This window comes from Canis lupus, chromosome 36, assembly GCF_003254725.2.
Source record: "Canis lupus dingo isolate Sandy chromosome 36, ASM325472v2, whole genome shotgun sequence".
NCBI lineage: Eukaryota > Metazoa > Chordata > Mammalia > Carnivora > Canidae > Canis > Canis lupus.
In genome coordinates this window covers 30,837,039-30,854,563 of record NC_064278.1, presented here as the reverse complement: position 1 = coordinate 30,854,563, position 17,525 = coordinate 30,837,039, and the positions used below count along the sequence as shown (strand labels likewise).

General features: G+C 39.8%; 1 protein-coding gene and 2 long non-coding RNA genes across 3 annotated transcripts in view; 2 read left to right on the top strand and 1 right to left on the bottom strand.

Moving 5' to 3' along the window:
- Positions 1–923: 923 nt before the first annotated feature.
- Positions 924–7,067, bottom strand: LOC118350114 (uncharacterized). Its single transcript, XR_004803370.2, has 2 exons — positions 6,653–7,067; positions 924–3,912 (listed from the first exon to the last, which is right to left on the bottom strand). It is a non-coding gene; the product is annotated as an uncharacterized LOC118350114 (long non-coding RNA).
- A 6,893-nt stretch (positions 7,068–13,960) lies between these two features.
- The window catches only part of COL5A2 (collagen type V alpha 2 chain), an 83,773-nt gene continuing 80,208 nt past the window's right edge, over positions 13,961–17,525 (top strand). Inside the window, exon 1 of the mRNA XM_049106354.1 lies at positions 13,961–14,078. Coding sequence (XP_048962311.1) covers positions 13,976–14,078 — 103 coding nt within the window. The 5' untranslated portion in view covers positions 13,961–13,975. The remainder of the gene's footprint in view (positions 14,079–17,525) is intronic.
- LOC125754457 (uncharacterized) lies at positions 14,085–17,201 on the top strand. Its single transcript, XR_007408766.1, has 2 exons — positions 14,085–14,517; positions 14,575–17,201. It is a non-coding gene; the product is annotated as an uncharacterized LOC125754457 (long non-coding RNA).

Sequence of the window (17,525 nt, the reverse complement as noted above, 5' to 3'; positions counted from 1 at the left end):
ATGTGTGTTTGTTGCACACAGTGCTTTTAAAACTATTTGAATCACATAACATTAAAAAAGTGAGAGATGTCAAATACAAATATTGATTTCTAGATTCTCTTTAAAGTTCATTGTATCTGAGAAACCCTGGGCTCTCATTATTCGTGTACCAATCGCCTTGCATCGAACAGGGGTTCAAGTCTTGGGGAGGACTGGACTGCACAAGCTCCAGTCCACCCTAAGGCTGGCTACACACTGCGATCCCTACGTCATTTTCTCGTGGATACTAAGAGCCAGCTGAGGGTCCTTTGCACATGTGCTGCTGTTCTTCCCGTGCTGAAGAGGAGACAAAAGTATTTTTTGAATCCATGGCTAACACAGTGGGAAACTGAAAGGTTGTTTGTAATATATATATATAATTTTTTACGTAAAATGAGAGAAAGCATATTTCTCTATGCAAGTGGGAAATATTCCTATTTGCTTAATATGCAAAGTGTGACTGCATTAAAATACTACTACTTAAAATTCCAATGCAGAATGAACCCTTGAACACTAAATTTGGATGTCTGCTTTAATCCTTTGTTCTTCAATAAGGAGCAGAACATAATAAGCCTTCTTGCCACTTCTAAAGAATGACTTTATAAAGTAATATGATCCAACACAGGATTCAGATTTTGACATTCCCTTGATGTGTATATACCATTAATATATAACCTACTTTTAAATCTTTAGAGGACATCTCTGTGTCTCTTATTTTCTATGAAATTTTTTTGTAAATCTTGAACCATGTTATTTTGTATAAAAGGCCAATAATAAATAATTTACCCAAGATCTATAAACTACTTTTTTCTGCTATACTTAAAGCACTATATTTGTAATTTTCCCTACAGAGTCCAGTTAGCCAAAGTCCAGGGCCAGAGACTTTTATTCAGAGTCCAATTAGCCAGAGTTCAGTTAGTTTTATTCAGAAGGGACATGAAGAAAGGAAAAAGTTCTTAATTATAGAATATACATTTCTAGTCTGCCAAATACATGGAATATAGATCCAGCATTTTATTTGACATTTGTCTTTTATTTTCAAAATGAACATTATGAGAAAATAAAAAGTCTGAGCTATTATTTGTTAAAGGAAAAAAAATCTAGGTTCTAAGTAGCAGGAAAGGAAGCAAGCTTACAGTTTCCCATGTTTTACTGGCTGAACCAAATTCAATATATTTGTCAGGAAAATGAACTTCTGGGAAGAAGAAAAAGGTTGTAATTATTGGAATAAAGGTGAATTTAGATAGAATTTTAAGTATAAAAAATATAGTAAAAATAAAATTTAAAAGTATAAAAAATAAAACAGGTTTAGGAATTTGACCACCTTCCTCTTCTCCCAGTATCATAATTGGTGGCATCATAAGATTTCGTTATGTTTATGAATGTCTATCTCCATGTATATATAAATATATAAACACATAATTTTACCATGTGTATACAGATGTAATATATTTGTCTCTATATGTATTTATAAAAAAATCTGTAGCTGCCAAACACGAGGGTGTATAACCATTTCTATAAAAGAAAGTTCTACAACCACAATACAAACATATGAAACTATATTTCATATATATATATATATATATATATATATATATATATATATTGACATACAGAACAGTAATCTTCCAATTAGACAAAGCTAATAAACTCAATGGAAAATTCTGGTCTGTGGAATATGTTGAGTTTTCACATAATTTCTTAGGAGCATTTGCCACATAAAGTAACATTTAGAAAAACTGATGAATACAGCTTGAGTTAACCATTAAGATTCCAGACTTTCAGTGCTGGGAAGCCAGAAATTGAATCAGGACTTGACTCAGCGGGTTCCACGCTACCAGTCGCTTTCTTCCAACGCCTGCCTGAGCACTGCCCAGCCAGGGCATGAATGTGCTCGATGAAGAATATGCGATCAACAAAATCTGCTTCTCCGCTGATCTTCATTCTTTTTTTTTTTTTAAACATTTTTTAAATTTTTATTTATTTATGATAGTCACAGAGAGAGAGAGGCAGAGACATAGGCAGAGGGAGAAGCAGGCTCCATGCACCGAGAGCCCGATGTGGGATTCGATCCCGGGTCTCCAGGATCACGCCCTGGGCCAAAGGCAGGCGCCCCTGATCTTCATTCTTGATGGAAAAGCTCCCACCAGCGATAGTACTGCTGGTTTCAGATCTGGGCCTGTCACTTCTGAGGTGGGAATCCTGGCCTCGGGGCAAGCAAGCTGTTTAATCACTGTGAGCTATTATTGCCACCTTGTGGGAATGATACTGTGTTGAAGGTTACATGAGATCAAGAAAATAAAACTTTTGGACAGTACTTAGCACATAAAGTATTCAATTAACTTCCTTCTGCTACCACTACTATCAATGTAAAGAAAGTCCTTTAAAATTGGATTGTCTTCTATCTTGATAACTCTTTTAAAATTAAAAAAAAAAAATAAAGACCAGTATCCAACTTCTGAGTCACCAGTTCATGGTCATCAATCTGGAGATGTCTTAAGAGTGTAGGTACGGCCGTAAGGTTTACAACTGTTTGAAACCGAAGCAATTGAAACACTTGAGCCTGCAGATGATCATTAATAATAAACTTCCAAGTGGAGTAATACCTTAGTTTTTCAGTTCACTGTTTCTAACCACTATTTACAATACAAGTGAATAGGATTTGCTAGAAATCATTGCAGTATCTTATTTGCAAGCTCAGGTAGTGTTTCTCTTACCAGATAGGTACTCTGCAGTTTCATGGAGCACTGAAAATGTTTGTGTTACTATTAGCATTTGGCAATATTTGGTCATTAAATATTTTCACTATAAATTACATGTTATTATCCAGGTTAGGGAAGAAGAAAGTTGCTAAAGGGGTTGAGATAATCTAGAAATCCATGACCATCTGTGGTCAGTTATGTTTTTGCTGTTTGGTTTAAATGAGAAGTTATGTGTTTTTAGATTAAGTTAGTACTTTATTGTTTGACTTCAGCTGTAAATGTAAGCTGACATGGAAAACAGAAAAAAAAAAAAAGGAAAATTATGACATAAATTGAAGATTTGCTGTCCAGCTAGCCCTGGGTTGTGGAACTGGAGATATGGACACTGTTCTTAAGGGCAAGATAACTTTCCAAAGCTTTGAAATGCCTCTTAGAGCTTCTCAGATTGTACTGATTTCATGTGGTTATTAATAAGGCGTGTGGGAGCTAGTGTTTTCACTAATGATGGAGTAATTGGAACTAGCAGGATTTCATTTTGTAAGTCTTAAAAACTGACTATCCACCCCTTCTCCGTGTAGCCAGGCCTAAGAGAATGTAAATGGAATTTTTTGCATTGCCATGTATGATACAATTTGCTTCATTTTCCTGGTCTTTGCTCTTTATTTCTTGGTGTTTGGTAACTCCTAAATTCCAAACTTTTTAGGTAGTTATGTTTTTTTATGCTATAGTTCATCAAATTTGGATTTGCTTTGCAAAACTGTTGGAAATTATAGTCCAATACAGTCCCCCAAACTGCCAAGAGATGGTCATGTTTATATTGTCAGTTATCTCAATAGAATGATTTTCAGGCTCAGGTTATGCTTACTGTCAAGTCTGTAAAGGCTTCCTGGCTGGTGAGAGGGTAAGTTGCCAAGTGACCAACACTGGAACAGAATGGAGGGCCAGAGGTATTAGGAGCTCACAGATCGGAGTGGAGAAGATGTTAGATCTAGGAGTCTGTCTTGATACCAAAGAACACTGATAAGCGTATCTTTTCTGATATTTGTTTCTTTTTTATTAGCAAAAGAAGAGCTTGCGGGAATGGCGAGCCAGTTGCATAGGGCTATGTCCTCACTAGTTTGTAAGGTCCATGGGGGCAGGGCAGTGATTTCCTGTATATTTTTTCCAGTTCCTTGAGTTCAGAAATCGATGCCTGAAAGAAAACCAAAAGACATTGTCTTTCCACTCTTCACTGCAGGATAAACTGCTCCAAAAAAAAAAAACAAAACAAAACAAAAAAAAAACCCAAAAACACAAAAAACAAAAAAACCAACCTTTGTCTCACAAGAAACAGAACTTCTGACTCCTGACTGTCACCAACATCCGGCTTCACGTGCCTCGCTAACTTCTTTCTCTTTTTTTCCCTTCTGTCCTTAGGCTGAACCCTCCTTGATTCATCCTAGGACCAGAATAATGAGCACCTATCTGGTTTGCTGCATGGAATCTTTCTCTCCTCTATGATTCTCCCAGCTTACTCTACAATCTCAGAAGATTCAATCTTCCTTCTTTCATTTTGCTGCTCAATGAAGGGAAAGACTTCAGTGCTATCACATTACCATCCACCGGGTTAAACACGACACCGTTAGCTGGTATTCAGGGTTGTGATGATTGGGAGCAGCTCGCTTCCTGGCGACCCTCCCGTTTATTTCTAGGTAGAATGCTCACGGTCAGGCCGACCAGATACAAGAATGTCCCCCAAGCACACCCCATCTTCAACCCCTCATCTCTGAGTGATGGCTTAGGTGTCTCCCCGGGTGTTTTTGCCAAAGCTCCTCGCCAGGCATTCACGGGCATTGAGGGCTCAATTAATCAGTTTTCTTGAATTTTGACAATAAATGAGATGGATAGCTAAAAATCATACACCTTTTATTCCTGTCATTATGATTTGGTTACTTGAATTTCACTGTTTCTCAATTCTGGTATGCTTTTCTAAAATTGATTTGTGGTATTTGGTGTGAATAAACATACTGTCAAATTTTTAGAAAGTTAAGATAACTTCTGCGTAATATTTGAAGTCAAGGCTAAAACACTTGTACAACTCCCCGAGGCACACAAAATTAATCTTATCTCATTAATGGAAGGCGTTCTTTAAAAAACTGTTTTAATGTACCATCACGTTTGTAACCTTCCTAAAACAAGTTCTCTTTTTTCCTCTGATTTTCTGAAGTTGTCTGTACCAAAATGATACTGTTACTCTGGAATGTTGATGTGGTAGGAAACTTCTACTTATGTCTCTAAGAAGTAGGCTATGATTACATATCATAAAAATAGATGTAAAACGTGGCTATTCTGGCCTCTTGAGGTCAGAGAACCTTGCCAGGAGTGTGTTTAATCACATGCCTGTACATCTCAGTGTCTTAATATTTCAAATAACAGATATTTTAATACAAGATAATCAAAATATAAACCTGAATGGATGAATTAATAGATACTTCAAATCTGTTACCCTCTGAATTAATCAAAACTCAGTATTCATTTATTTTATCAATTATATTACATAGAATTATTTTTCAAAATATTCAAATATCAGCATGAGAAATACGTAATTGTGGGCACATAGAATCTCTCCTTCTATACTTTTTTTTACTAAGTGCAAAAAATGAATTTAGCTAAAGTTCTATATGTATATGATGAAATCCTCTCGGAAGAACTATAAAGCTAATTGAATCATAGTTGAGTATTTATTCTGTCAACAATTCAGTTATTCTTTTAAATTTTTATTGATTCATTTATTAAAGTAATTTCTACACCCAACAGGGGGCTTGAACTCATGACCCTTGGATCGAGGGTCACGTGCTTTTCTGACTGAGCCAGCCCAGCAGTGTAGTTCTTAAATTCACATTTCATTAGAGTCATTAAATTTTCACCTTTTTGGGCCAAAGAGATTACCATCATTGTGATTTCCTGAAGCCAAAATTGCGCGGAGAATCATCATATGTTGTCCTTCCCCTCCAGACAGGCTGGGTGTCTCCGTGAGCTCCAAACCTGGCTGCTTACTGTTTCTGCGCAACAGAGACCCGCTGGTCGACGCAGACCTTTATGAATTCGGCAGAATGTTTGTAGCTGCCCTGGGGGTCCAATAGCAGCTCAGAGCCACCCTTTGACTCAAATCTTTTGTCCAAGAAAGTGACCGAAGACTATCTTGGTGTCTTTTTTTTTTTTTTTTTTTTTATATCTTGGTGTCTTAAGACCATCTAATTCATTAAACTTTGTTTTCTTTTTAGCTAAGAGCTCTTTAGCAAAAGTTAAATTTCCTCACTGAAATATTGCCATATTTTCATGAAATTTTTGAAATGGCATGAACAGTTTTAAGGGCAAAAAGGGATATTTTTGATGCTTTGTGTTATATTTGCCATTAAGTTACATTGGCCAAGTGTCCATTATATGAACTTTACAATGCACTTAACCATCAAAATCATTTCCTGTAACCCAAGAAAGAGCTTGAAATCACTATTCATGATGATGATACTTAAAGATGACATTTCTCCTAATAAAAATGGCAATTTAAAAATGTTAAAATCTCTGTGAGCTTACCCCTGGGCTAGGGTTATTAGAAATTAACCCTAGTTTCCCCTCCTCACTCAACTCATGTCTTTGCTAGCACTTTCTGTCTTGACCTCTTCAGTTTTCTTTGTAACATCTGTCACTCTTGGACATATTAAATGATTATGTGTTGATTTGCTTATTTTCTGTTTCTCTCCACTAGTGTGTAAACTCCTTAAGGAAAAGACTTTTTCTGTTCTGTTCACACTTGCATTCCTAACACTGGTCTGGTGCCTAATAGGTAGTAGGTATTCAATACATATGTATTGAATAAATGAATGAATGAGAAATAAATTGGACTTTTTGATATGACTTGGGATTTAAAAAGTGTATGCATAGTTCATGATTACCTGTGCAAAAGGTAGGATGGTAGACTGGTTTATCCTCTGAATATTTCTTCATCTGGAAAATGAAATGGACACTCATCCCTGCAGAAGAGGTGACGTGTGAAATCTTCCCAGAGCCAAAGTGGCTATTTATGGTAGCAATACTCTGATTTATTCTTTCCTTCCCTTTTATTTAGTTCATGCAGCTACAGTGAACACCCACTATGTCTCAGATCCTCTGTGAGGTATCAGAGATGTAGGTATGAGCAAGACCGATTGCCTTGCAACCAATATGGAGTGGAGAGTGTGGTCTAGAAGGCAGGAGAGAAAAACAGGGATGAATCTGGTCAGCCTTTTTAGATGTAACTCCCTTTTGAAATTGAGCAAAGATGAGGTGCTCAATAAATTATTTATTTATTTATTTATTTATTTATTTATATTTTTAAAAATAGTTAAATAAATGAGGAAAATGAAGCTTTAAAGAAACTCTAAATCAAAACTTAATCTCTTTTAACTTATTTCTATAAGGGAAAAGTCAGATACTTATTTTAATAGATTCTCCTCTCACAATTTCTCCGTGATTATTAGGATTTGGGGGTAAATTGTCCAAAAGCACACAGAGATTCTAGCTACAAAATATTGCCATCCTCCTGTGAACTACTGGGGGAAAGGAAATTCTCACGCAAGTCAGGTGACGCAGTTTTTCTCAGAAATGACAGCATCGAGGGACACGTTGTCCGTGACTCCATCACCGGCGTCCAGGGAAGCGTCCGGCACAGAGAAGACAAAGTGCTTTTTCGTCAAATTGAACTGAAGGATTCGAAGGAGGAAAAGTGCTTTGATTCTGTGGCCAGACGATCTCTAGAACATCTCAGCCCGGACAGCTTACTTCAGTTAACTGCTCACTTCTTTAAAGGAGTCTCTCTTTGCTGCGGGGTCGGTTGTGGTCAGAAAATTCACAACTGCTGTGACCGAGCCATTCAAAGGGCACAAGTTGAAACAGCTGCAGTGCTCAAGGCCCCACGAGGCCAACTCGGTGTCACTACAAGCTCCCGCGCACTGTCCTCAGCTACGTGGCTGCGCACCGTGCTTATTTCTTGGGGGGCCAACTACCAGCCAACCAGCCGTCCAAACCTTAGCCTAAGTGAAGCTCGAGTGGATGCACATGACACGGTTGAGTCACTCTTTGATTCCTGACTTGAGAACGATTTCTAGGCCACATCTTATACTTTGTCCATTCTTAGATTAAATAGGTGATTTATGAAAGTAAACGTCACCTAGTAGTTCATGCAGGTAAAACAGAGAACAGGGTTTTAAGAAATGAAAACAAATGATATTTGTCATAGAAACTATTATTTGGTCCACTTCATTGTCTCCTTATTCTTGCATATTTAAGGAATGTCTCAAAAACATCTCTCAAGATAAAAGGAAAAGGTCATTCTTCAATAATTTGACATACTTCATACTTAAAATATGGATTTTAAGAAATTTCTCTTGTGAATTATTTATGGGCTGGGCCCCTTTTGGTAAAATGTAAGGGTTTTTTCCTGCCAACTTCTAAAAGCACAGAAAACAAACAAGCCACAGCCTTCCAGCTTTAGTAACGCTAGCCATCTGTTTTCTATAAGGTGGTGGTTTTTTTTTTTTTTTTTTTTTTTTTTGTTAAATTCTCCCTGTGAAATGCTTTTCTGGAGATTTCTTTTTTTGGTCTGTGAGTTGTACCCAGTGACACTACTCGCTCATGGACCATAAAGGCCCGATCAGATTCTGGGAGAGCTTTGTAACTTCTGATATTCACCCCAGAAAATCACTGTACTGATCAAAATTGGATACTTTTCCAGGGAGATAGATTTCTGAAATACCAGAGCCCTATGGATTAAAGTGATTTTAATTTAAGAGTTTTTACACCTTAAATTAAAGATGATTCTTGAGATTTCAGGTTTGTGGTCATTTTTAGTGGTAAATTTTCCTACTGGGGGGAGTGCCCGTTAGCTTATCTTGGTGTTGTTTTAAGGAAGGAGCGGAAAACATATTCTTTCTAACAACTGAACCTAAGAAAGGAAGGGCCCCAGGCCGGCATGAGCTTTCTGAGAAACAGCAGTTCTCTTGTTTCTTCCATTTAGCAGAAGTCGTGTATCACTGGACGTGCTTACTGTGATAACTAAAGTAAATAACTGAATCTGGGGATCCCTGGGTGGCGCAGCGGTTCGGTGCCTGCCTTTGGCCCAGGGCGCGATCCTGGAGATCCGGGATCGAATCCCACGTCGGGCTCCCGGTGCATGGAGCCTGCTTCTCCCTCTGCCTGTGTCTCTGCCTCTCTCTCTCTCTGTGGTGTGACTATCATAAATAAATAAAAATTAAAAAAAAAAAAAAAAACTGAATCTGGTATCAAAACACTGGAGAAGCCATTTAAAAATACAGATTTCTAGTTGCAAAACAAAATCAGAACCACAAGAGGTGATTTTTAAAGACCACTTCTTTGAGTGATTCTGTTGCAAAGCCAGATTTGAGAAGCATGAACTTAAAACAGAAGGCTGAAATCTAAAATAAAATAAAATCAAAACAAAATTAAAAAAGAAAAACTCTTCAATTTGAGGGATACATAGCATTTAAAACCCAAAACCCAAAACCATACAATTTTTATGGAACTGATTTGGGGTGAAATCTTTGAATGAAGGAAGCACTAAAATATCATAAAATGTGGTTATAAAATAGCCCGAAGCGGAAATGGCTCTGAGAGGGAACCGGGTTCACCTCCCAGCCCTGCAGGCTCAGGGCTACTTCCCTACTTTTCAAGACTTTCCCTGCCAGGAGGTCTGGGCCATCGTGAAATCACAAAATAGTCTGTGACCGCTTGAGAAGCCTCCTGTCAAGGTGACCGTATGACCGGCCTCAAGACCTTTCGGGCTGTGCTTCTGCCAGCGCCGGCATCGCCGTGGCCGGGTGGCTCAGGCACGGTGGCCTCCACGGGCCTCCACGGGCCTCACGGGCCTCCGGGGCCTCACGCCTCCTACCGTGGCTTTGCCCGAAGTCGCAGGCTAACTCAGAGCACTTGCTGGCGCCCTACAGCCATCCCCTGCGCTCCCGCTGCTCCCCGAGGCCTGAGCACACCCCTGTGTTGTGAGCTGTTGCATTCGTGAGCTCAGGGTGGTTTGTGGGGGGATCAGGACTCCGCCGCCGCCACCACACCGCACCCCAGTGGGTTCCTGCCCGTTTACGGGGGCAGGATTGATGTCCCCCCCGATGCTGATGGGCCTGCGTAGCAGGGAGAGAAGTGATCGTGATACACGTGTGTACGGTACACGTGTAAGTGGGTTGGGCGGCAAGAGGACTGGGAACGGCCATGCTAAGGAGTACTGGTGGTGCTGAAATGACGCCGGGTGTTTCAGAGCACTCTCACATCCCTTTGATTCTCAAAACAGCCTCGTGGGGGGAAGTATTTACCCCTGTTTTTAGATGAAAACATTTGAGGATCAAATAAGTTCTCATTTGCCAAGTGTCACGGAACGCGTGATTCTCCCTGCTGGGGTTACTGTGGTAGGGCTGGCAAAACAAAACGCTCAGGTGCCCGCGACTCCTCAGGTGCGGGGCTCCCGGCGGCCACCCTGGCGTCCCCCTAGATCTGAGGCTCAGGAGCTAAGGCTGAAAGGTTGCCCTCTCCTTCCCAGTTCCTCGTTCTGACCTCGGTGGCAGGTGCCCCAACCCTGAAGGTGAAGCCAAAGCGCCAGGTGCTGCCGCACGCCAGGTGCTCTGCCCTTTGGCCCCGCTCTGCCCCTTCTGCCCTCTCGTCCCCCTTCCCGCCTTCGGACCTTAGTGAGGGACATAGAATTCAGGTGCCCCTGAATAAATCCCACTCGGCTCCGTGACAGCACGTCCACCAGCCTGGCCCCCACGGGGAAGAGCCGGCAGCAGTGGGGCCTGTGCTGCTGCTGCTGCGGGGACCGTGACCCCTTGACCCCTTGACGGTCTGAGGGCCGCTGCTTGGGGCGCGAAGGCCGGCCGCCCTAGTGCGGGGGGAGGCCCGGCCCAGGGTAGGGGCTCAGGGTCTGCTGGGTGGGTGAGGGCCTCAGGCCTCCACTCTGACCGTAGTGTTCCCTGGAGTATTTCTGTGGCTATTTCTTTGGAGATCCTAAATCATTCCTTACTTGGCCAAGACCTTCCAAGGGCCCTGCACTGCACACTGGGTTTTATATATGTCATTTTGTTAAATATGGTCATTGAACAGGGGAAATTAGATTTAATTACATTATTTTGTTTGTGCACACTTTACTAAAAACATGTCATTCCCCCTCAGTTTTAGGACCTTTTGACCTTCTGATATAATCGGCAAAGAGCCAATTTCCTCTTTCCTTTTAAGAATATGCTTTAAGTGCCAAATCATTTCTCTTGAAATCAGTTCTTGCTTAGCAACATGAAAATAAATAAAGTTTTAGAATTTAAAAAAAAAATTCATTTATTCATGAGAGATACAGAGAGAGAGAGGCAGAGACACAGACAGAGGGAGAAGCAGGCTGTATGCAGGGGGCCTGATGTGGGACTCGATCCCGGGTCTCCAGGATCATGCCCTGGGCTGAAGGCAGGCACTAAACCGCTGAGCCACCCAGGGATCCCCAGTCTTAGAATTTTAAAAGAATATTAGGGAAGTACTTTCTTTTGGCAGTAAAACACTTAAGTATTAGTATTCTTAAAAATAAAAAATATTAATTTAGTGTTAGCAATGATAACTGAGAGAAATTTGCCATCATCTCTTTCCATCACATGAAATAGGCCCATTATTCAAAATCTACATATACTAATAGATAACAGAGAGACTTTGCTACTTTATGGTTACACTGGCTTTTTTCTTTATTAGATTTTAAGTTATTTAAACTTAAGTTTAAATAATCATTTTAAACTATGAAGATGGACAAAGTGCATGATTAAGATTAATGAATCCCAAGTGATTTTAAATGTAATCTAGTTCCTCTATAAAAATAGATATTTAAGTTTCTGACATCCTCAGCACACTAAATAATGGAGTTTGTAATTCCTCATACATGGCCTGGCATGAAGTATCATTAACTCGTGGCTGCACGAGGGTTATCACCGTGTATTTTATATTCCTGTAAATTCTTGGTAAACTCCTGAAGGCCCATGATTTTATGCATGTGGAAGAATAATGTTGCATATTTGAATTCTGCTGTACTTGCAACTTGGTATGGATATAGAGAATGATTTTATTTTGTTTTTATTATTATTTTTTAAAGATTCTATTTATTCATGAGAGGCACAGAGAGAGAGAGAGAGAGAGAGGGAGAGAGAAAGGCAGAGACACAGACAGAGGGAGAAGCAGGCTCCATGCAGGGGGCCTCATGTGGGACTCGATCCTGGGACCCAGGATCAGGCCCCGGGCTGAAGGCAGGCGCCAAACTGCTGAGCCACCCAGGGATCCCAAGAGAATGATTTTATCTATTCCTAGAATTCCTAAGTCCCAGAGAATTGGTAAATGTATGTGATGATGCTTGGTAATGTGGTCCAGCCATGAAAAGTTTAGCTGAGCTCAGAAGAAATCCCATCAGCCTTTATACTTGGTATCTAACTAATAAATTTCCATCAAGTAACCCTTAATCACTGCTACTCCATTAACATCATAAGAATATCCAGTTTTACCCAGTCATCTCCCATTAAACCAATATGCAAATGATCAGGTTTTAATTTTTTATTAGATCACATGCCCTCTTTTAAAACAAAATTAGCTATACTTTTTTGTAAAAGGTTTTATTCAATTTTTTGACAGAGGGAGAGTAGACGGAGGGGAAGCAGCAAAGAGAGAGGGAGAAGCAGGCTCCCCGCTGAGTTGGGAGCCCGGTGTGGGGCTTGATCAGGACCCTGGGGTCATGACCTGGGCCCAAGGCCCATGACCTGGGCCTCAGCCACCCAGGGGCCCCATGGCTATCAGTTTTATTCCATTATTTGCTTTTATTTCTCATTATTATTGCTGGACAAATTACTAAACAGGAGAAAATTGAAATTGTACTTTGGTCCTTGGAGGGAGTTTTCTATTTTCAAAGTTCTTATCACAAGATTCAATAAATAAAAAAAGAAACCAAGAAATAAAGAAAACAGTTAAAGACTTTGGTAAAGACTAGTTTAGACTTTGGGAAAAATGAAAGGAAATGAAAACCTGAATGAGGTGCAATTTAAAAAGCAATTGGTTATTGGTTTGCTTTAAATTATATTTTTCAGTGGTGAATTTTATTGAATTTTCCCCAGTGACTTTTTCAGCATCACCTCTTTAGTTTAAATAAAGTAGGTAAAGTATATTGTTTGTTATTAGGGGGAGTCATATTTATATAACGTGGGCTGAATTTTCTAGAGGAAAATTTCATTTCCTGTGTCCTATAAACCGATCTAAAAAGGACTAAATAATAGTTGGTATGCAGTCATTTGCTATTCATAGTCATCAAGATGCCCGAAGGCTTATTTGTGTCACGGAGATAGTTTTTTCCCATCAATATCCTGTGAAGCTTCAGGAAAGCTAGGGGAAATTTCGCAGGATATTAGGGTGGTAACATTTGGTGGCTACACAGGCATAACGTCAGGAAATGAAATCTTGACTGTTTAGAATTGGGAACTGATAGAAAGAAGAACGGAGTTCACATTCTTAGTGGGTTTCACTTGCTTCCCCTTGATAACCAATTCTTAAAAAACCCATCGTAATCGCTCTTATCTTTAAGATAAACAATGCTTTACTCTTTGTTTCCCCTTTCAGGTTAATCCAGACTCCTCTTGCCCTTCATTCTTCCTAGGGGCTGTCAGTTTATTACTGTCACTTATTCAAAAATCTACACTCAGAGTGTGAATTTTAAATTTTATGTACACAAACTTGTCTTCCCTTTGTTCTCGCTCTAAGTAGCAGTATCCAACTGGCTAACTTAGAAGGTAATAACGAAGACTGTGTGGTTGTTCAAATACTGGCTCTGCCCCTCACTAACTTGGTGATAACTGACCCCAAGCCCCTCTCGGAGAGGTTGTAAGGATTGAGGATACAATTTGCATAAGACACTGAGCGTTGCTCTCATAACACAGTAACGAGTAGCCGTTAGTATTATACTGGATTATCCCTCCGTAATGTTCATCCCAATATGACTTAAATAGGGTTTAGAATTCTTCCAATCAAGTTTATTGGTCTTTCCAAAACTTTTATCTTATCAGTGTCTACACCAGTCTCCTATCCTGTAGATACCTGCATTAGTTTCCTAGGCTGCTGATTGATGACAAAGTGTGACAATCTGGGTGGCTTAAAACAACAGAAGTGTCTTGTCTCCATTCTGAAGGCTAGGAGTTCCCAATCAGGATACCAGCCGTATGGGCAGGGCGGGTTCCTGGAGACCTGTGGAGCGAGGATTCTTCGCGCCTCTTCGTTGCTCCTGGTGGGTGCCAGCAGTTCCTGACTGTCCTGGGTTTGCAGGTGCGATTCGATCTCTGCCTTCAACACACATGTGTCTTCGTGTGTTCTTTTCTCTTCTTATAAGGACACCAGTCACGTTGCATTAAGAGCCCACTGTACTCTAGTATGACCTCAGCTCGAGTCATTACGTCTTCAAAGGACTTCTTTCCAGATAAGGTCAACATATCTTTTTAGGGCAGATTACTCAACTTACAACCATATCTGATAGATGTTACTTCCTCTACTCATTCCTGAACCTTGCAGGTCATTTTTAGTCCCACCTGTAGTTCATCAAACCTTGCATATTTTATACCTGGTGTCTCATGGATTTACACCTCTTTCTTCATTCCTACAACAACTATCTCTCTTAACTACAGTTTAACATGTTCACCTGGTAGCCTTTAGTCTCCTCTGGTTCCAGCTCCTGTTCGAGTCTGTTGTCAGATCAATGTCACTGAAGGTTATTTTTTTTTTATTTTTTTTTATTTTTTTTTATTTTTATTTTTTTTCACTGAAGGTTATTCTACATTTTTCTGTTCATTCACTTATTTACTCAACAAGCATTTAGGGGACGTTTTCCATGCATCAGGCACTTCTGCACTAATCATGCAGAGATAAACTGAATGTTGTTTACCCTCAATAAATGTGTAGCCTGGGAGCGTTCACGTGCAAACAGACGAGTGAGTCTGATGGATTGTTGCAGGAACTTTGTGAGGTGGAGGAAGGTGAAATCAGAGAAGGTACAGAGAAGAGAGGGGCCAAGTTACATGCGGGAAAGTGCAAGTCATGGGACACTTTGTAGAGGCAGAGCTATTCTTCCCAGAATTCACATCAGCCTGTTTTCCTATAAATGGAACCATTCCCCTCATACGCCATGTTTGCCTTCCTCCTGCTTTTTTTTTTTTCTTCCCCTTAGGTGGTTCCTGCTCCCTTCCCAGGCACTCTTCCTTACCTTCACATCTAAAACACCTTGCATTTTTCAAGACATAATGTATTTTAAATTTTAATTTAATTTTTTAAAGATTTTATTTATTCATTCATGTGAGACATGGGCAGAGGGAGAAGCAGGCTCCGTGCAGGGAGCCCGACATGGGACTCGATCCCAGGGTCTCCAGGATCATGCCCTGGGCTGAAGGCGGCACTAAACCGCAGAGCCCCATGGGCTGCCCAGGACCTACTGTAGAGCCTACTTATGTTCGTCCTTTCTCCGATCACATTAGCTCACAGCGATCCCATCTTTTCAAAATCTTTTCAAACCTCTTACGTGGAATTCTGCAAACCTAGTATTGTACACAAATGACTTGCTACCTTAAGTAATCTGTGGAACAGATATAAATGGATTTGCTAGGAATAAAATAAATGCACTTCTAACACAGGCATTTGATTCCTTATTTTCTCCTGTGTTCTAAATCATAAACTTGCACCCATGGACAAAATTCAGGGTCTTTCAATGTAGACATTATACAATATAGCTATGTTTGATATTCTAAAATTCCAAGCCCACATGCCAGAATTCTGTACCTAAATTTGAAAAGTGGTAATAAATTTGGCTTTGCTGAATTTCCAAATGGTTATGGAACTAGACTTGGAAAAATGCATTTATACTTCATCGCAGCATGGCCAGACTTAGTCATGGGACAGCTGGTTCCTCCCGTGTCTCTCTGCACCAGTTCCTGGCCTCTGCACGGGTGGCTGGCTCCTCTACGATGAGCTGGACTTCCACTCCTCTCTAAGGCACCTACCTATGGGGGCACTAGGAGGTTTAGAAACAAGAGTGCTGTTGTTTTACCCTCAGGCAAGAGAAGAGATGGCAAAAAAAAAAAAAAAAAAAAAGGAAAAAAAAAAGAAAAAAAAAAGAAAGAAAGAAAAAGAAAATACGAGTAATGAGTGAGAGGAAGTGCCTGTATGCCTTCAGATCCATCCTGGCCAGTTGGCAGAGAAAAGGAGTCCATTGCCAATTACCAGCAATGAGCCAGGAGTGACAATATTATACAACTTGGAAGTTAGTTTCTGGAAGAAACCTCTTTGGATCTTAGTTTTTTTCACTCAAAGAAAAAGGAAAAACAGGGAACAGAAAGAAGAAAAACTAAAAATGTAAAACAGAAGGGAAATAAATAAATAACAGAACTTGAATCCTAGAACTCTTGATTTTCCTTACCTCCAGCCTACATCAAGTGCCCCTCCTAAGTATTTCCATCCTACCCAGTTTTGCCTCTAGTTTGTACTTAAAGAATGGTGTTCTCACACTGTTCCTGGACTGCTTCCCACACAGAGGGAGTGAGCCCCTTAAGAAGGGGAAGGTATTTGTTATATTTCATTATATTACCTCTTTATTCCCAATGTTTGGCAGAGTAACAGATAAATAATATCTGTTGTCTAAGTTACATTGTCAAAATGCATTTCTTCTGTTATTTTGAGATTTGCTTCGAGAGTAAGTACATTTGCTTTATCATTTGAAAGCATTCTCAATGTCAGAGATATTGGAAGCCTCAAACATGGAAGACCAAAACCCACACAGGGATCTTGTCACTGTGGCCCTGACGTAAGACAGCTGTATCAAGAGAACTCATTGGAGGGTGTTTGTGGGTTTCTACTCTCCCACTGATAGTATTCAGACTGTCCTAGAGTCTTTATTACCAAATAGGACCCTGAAGGGCAGTCAAATAGGTGATCGGTCTGCTCTTAAGATAATTCAGTGTCACTGGGATTTGTATTCTCTTCACTCCTGGCTTACTCGAAGTCTGCTTTTATAAACATACGCCCCTGCCCCCAATGATTGCTTTTGTTTTAGAATCTAGAAAACTCTCAGGTTGATGTTCCCGAGGCTTAGTTCTAGTTAAAGTAAATAGCATTAGGCAAAGACCTTTCAAAGCACAGAGGAAGATTTCCAGAATTGTTTATAAAATTTCAGTGTGTATGCAAATTTTCCAGAATGTACTATTGGAATACATGTATATGCAAACTTATTTTTCTCCTACAAGAAAGTTTCATTACCTTTTGCAGTTTTTGTGCATTTTGATTGTTTTTGGCAAGGAAGCTGAACTCCAAATGTCTCATTTCATGATCCACAGTGTACTCTTGTATTAGACAAGTATTTGGTAAAATTTGCTGTATAAATAAATATTGACTGACTGGATTAAATAATGCCTCCATTCCATTTGTCAGGTTGACTAATTTATTTAGATTAACTTTAACAACAGTTTAAGTCAAACTTATTTGTAATATCCTAGAATACCTCATTTCACCTAAAAGTAAAAGCTCATATTTTATTTCTTCTTATATAATAATAGGCAGAAATACTGAGGCCCATTTTTCATGTACCAAGTAAACAACCTGGTTGCTCTTGTCTTTTTGTCCAACCTAAATTTTACACCCACAGGTTAGCAAATGTTCTACATCCTTCTGTGATTTCAATACCTGCTAGCCACTGTGAGCACAAAGTAAGTGTTCCATAGCTATTTGGGATTG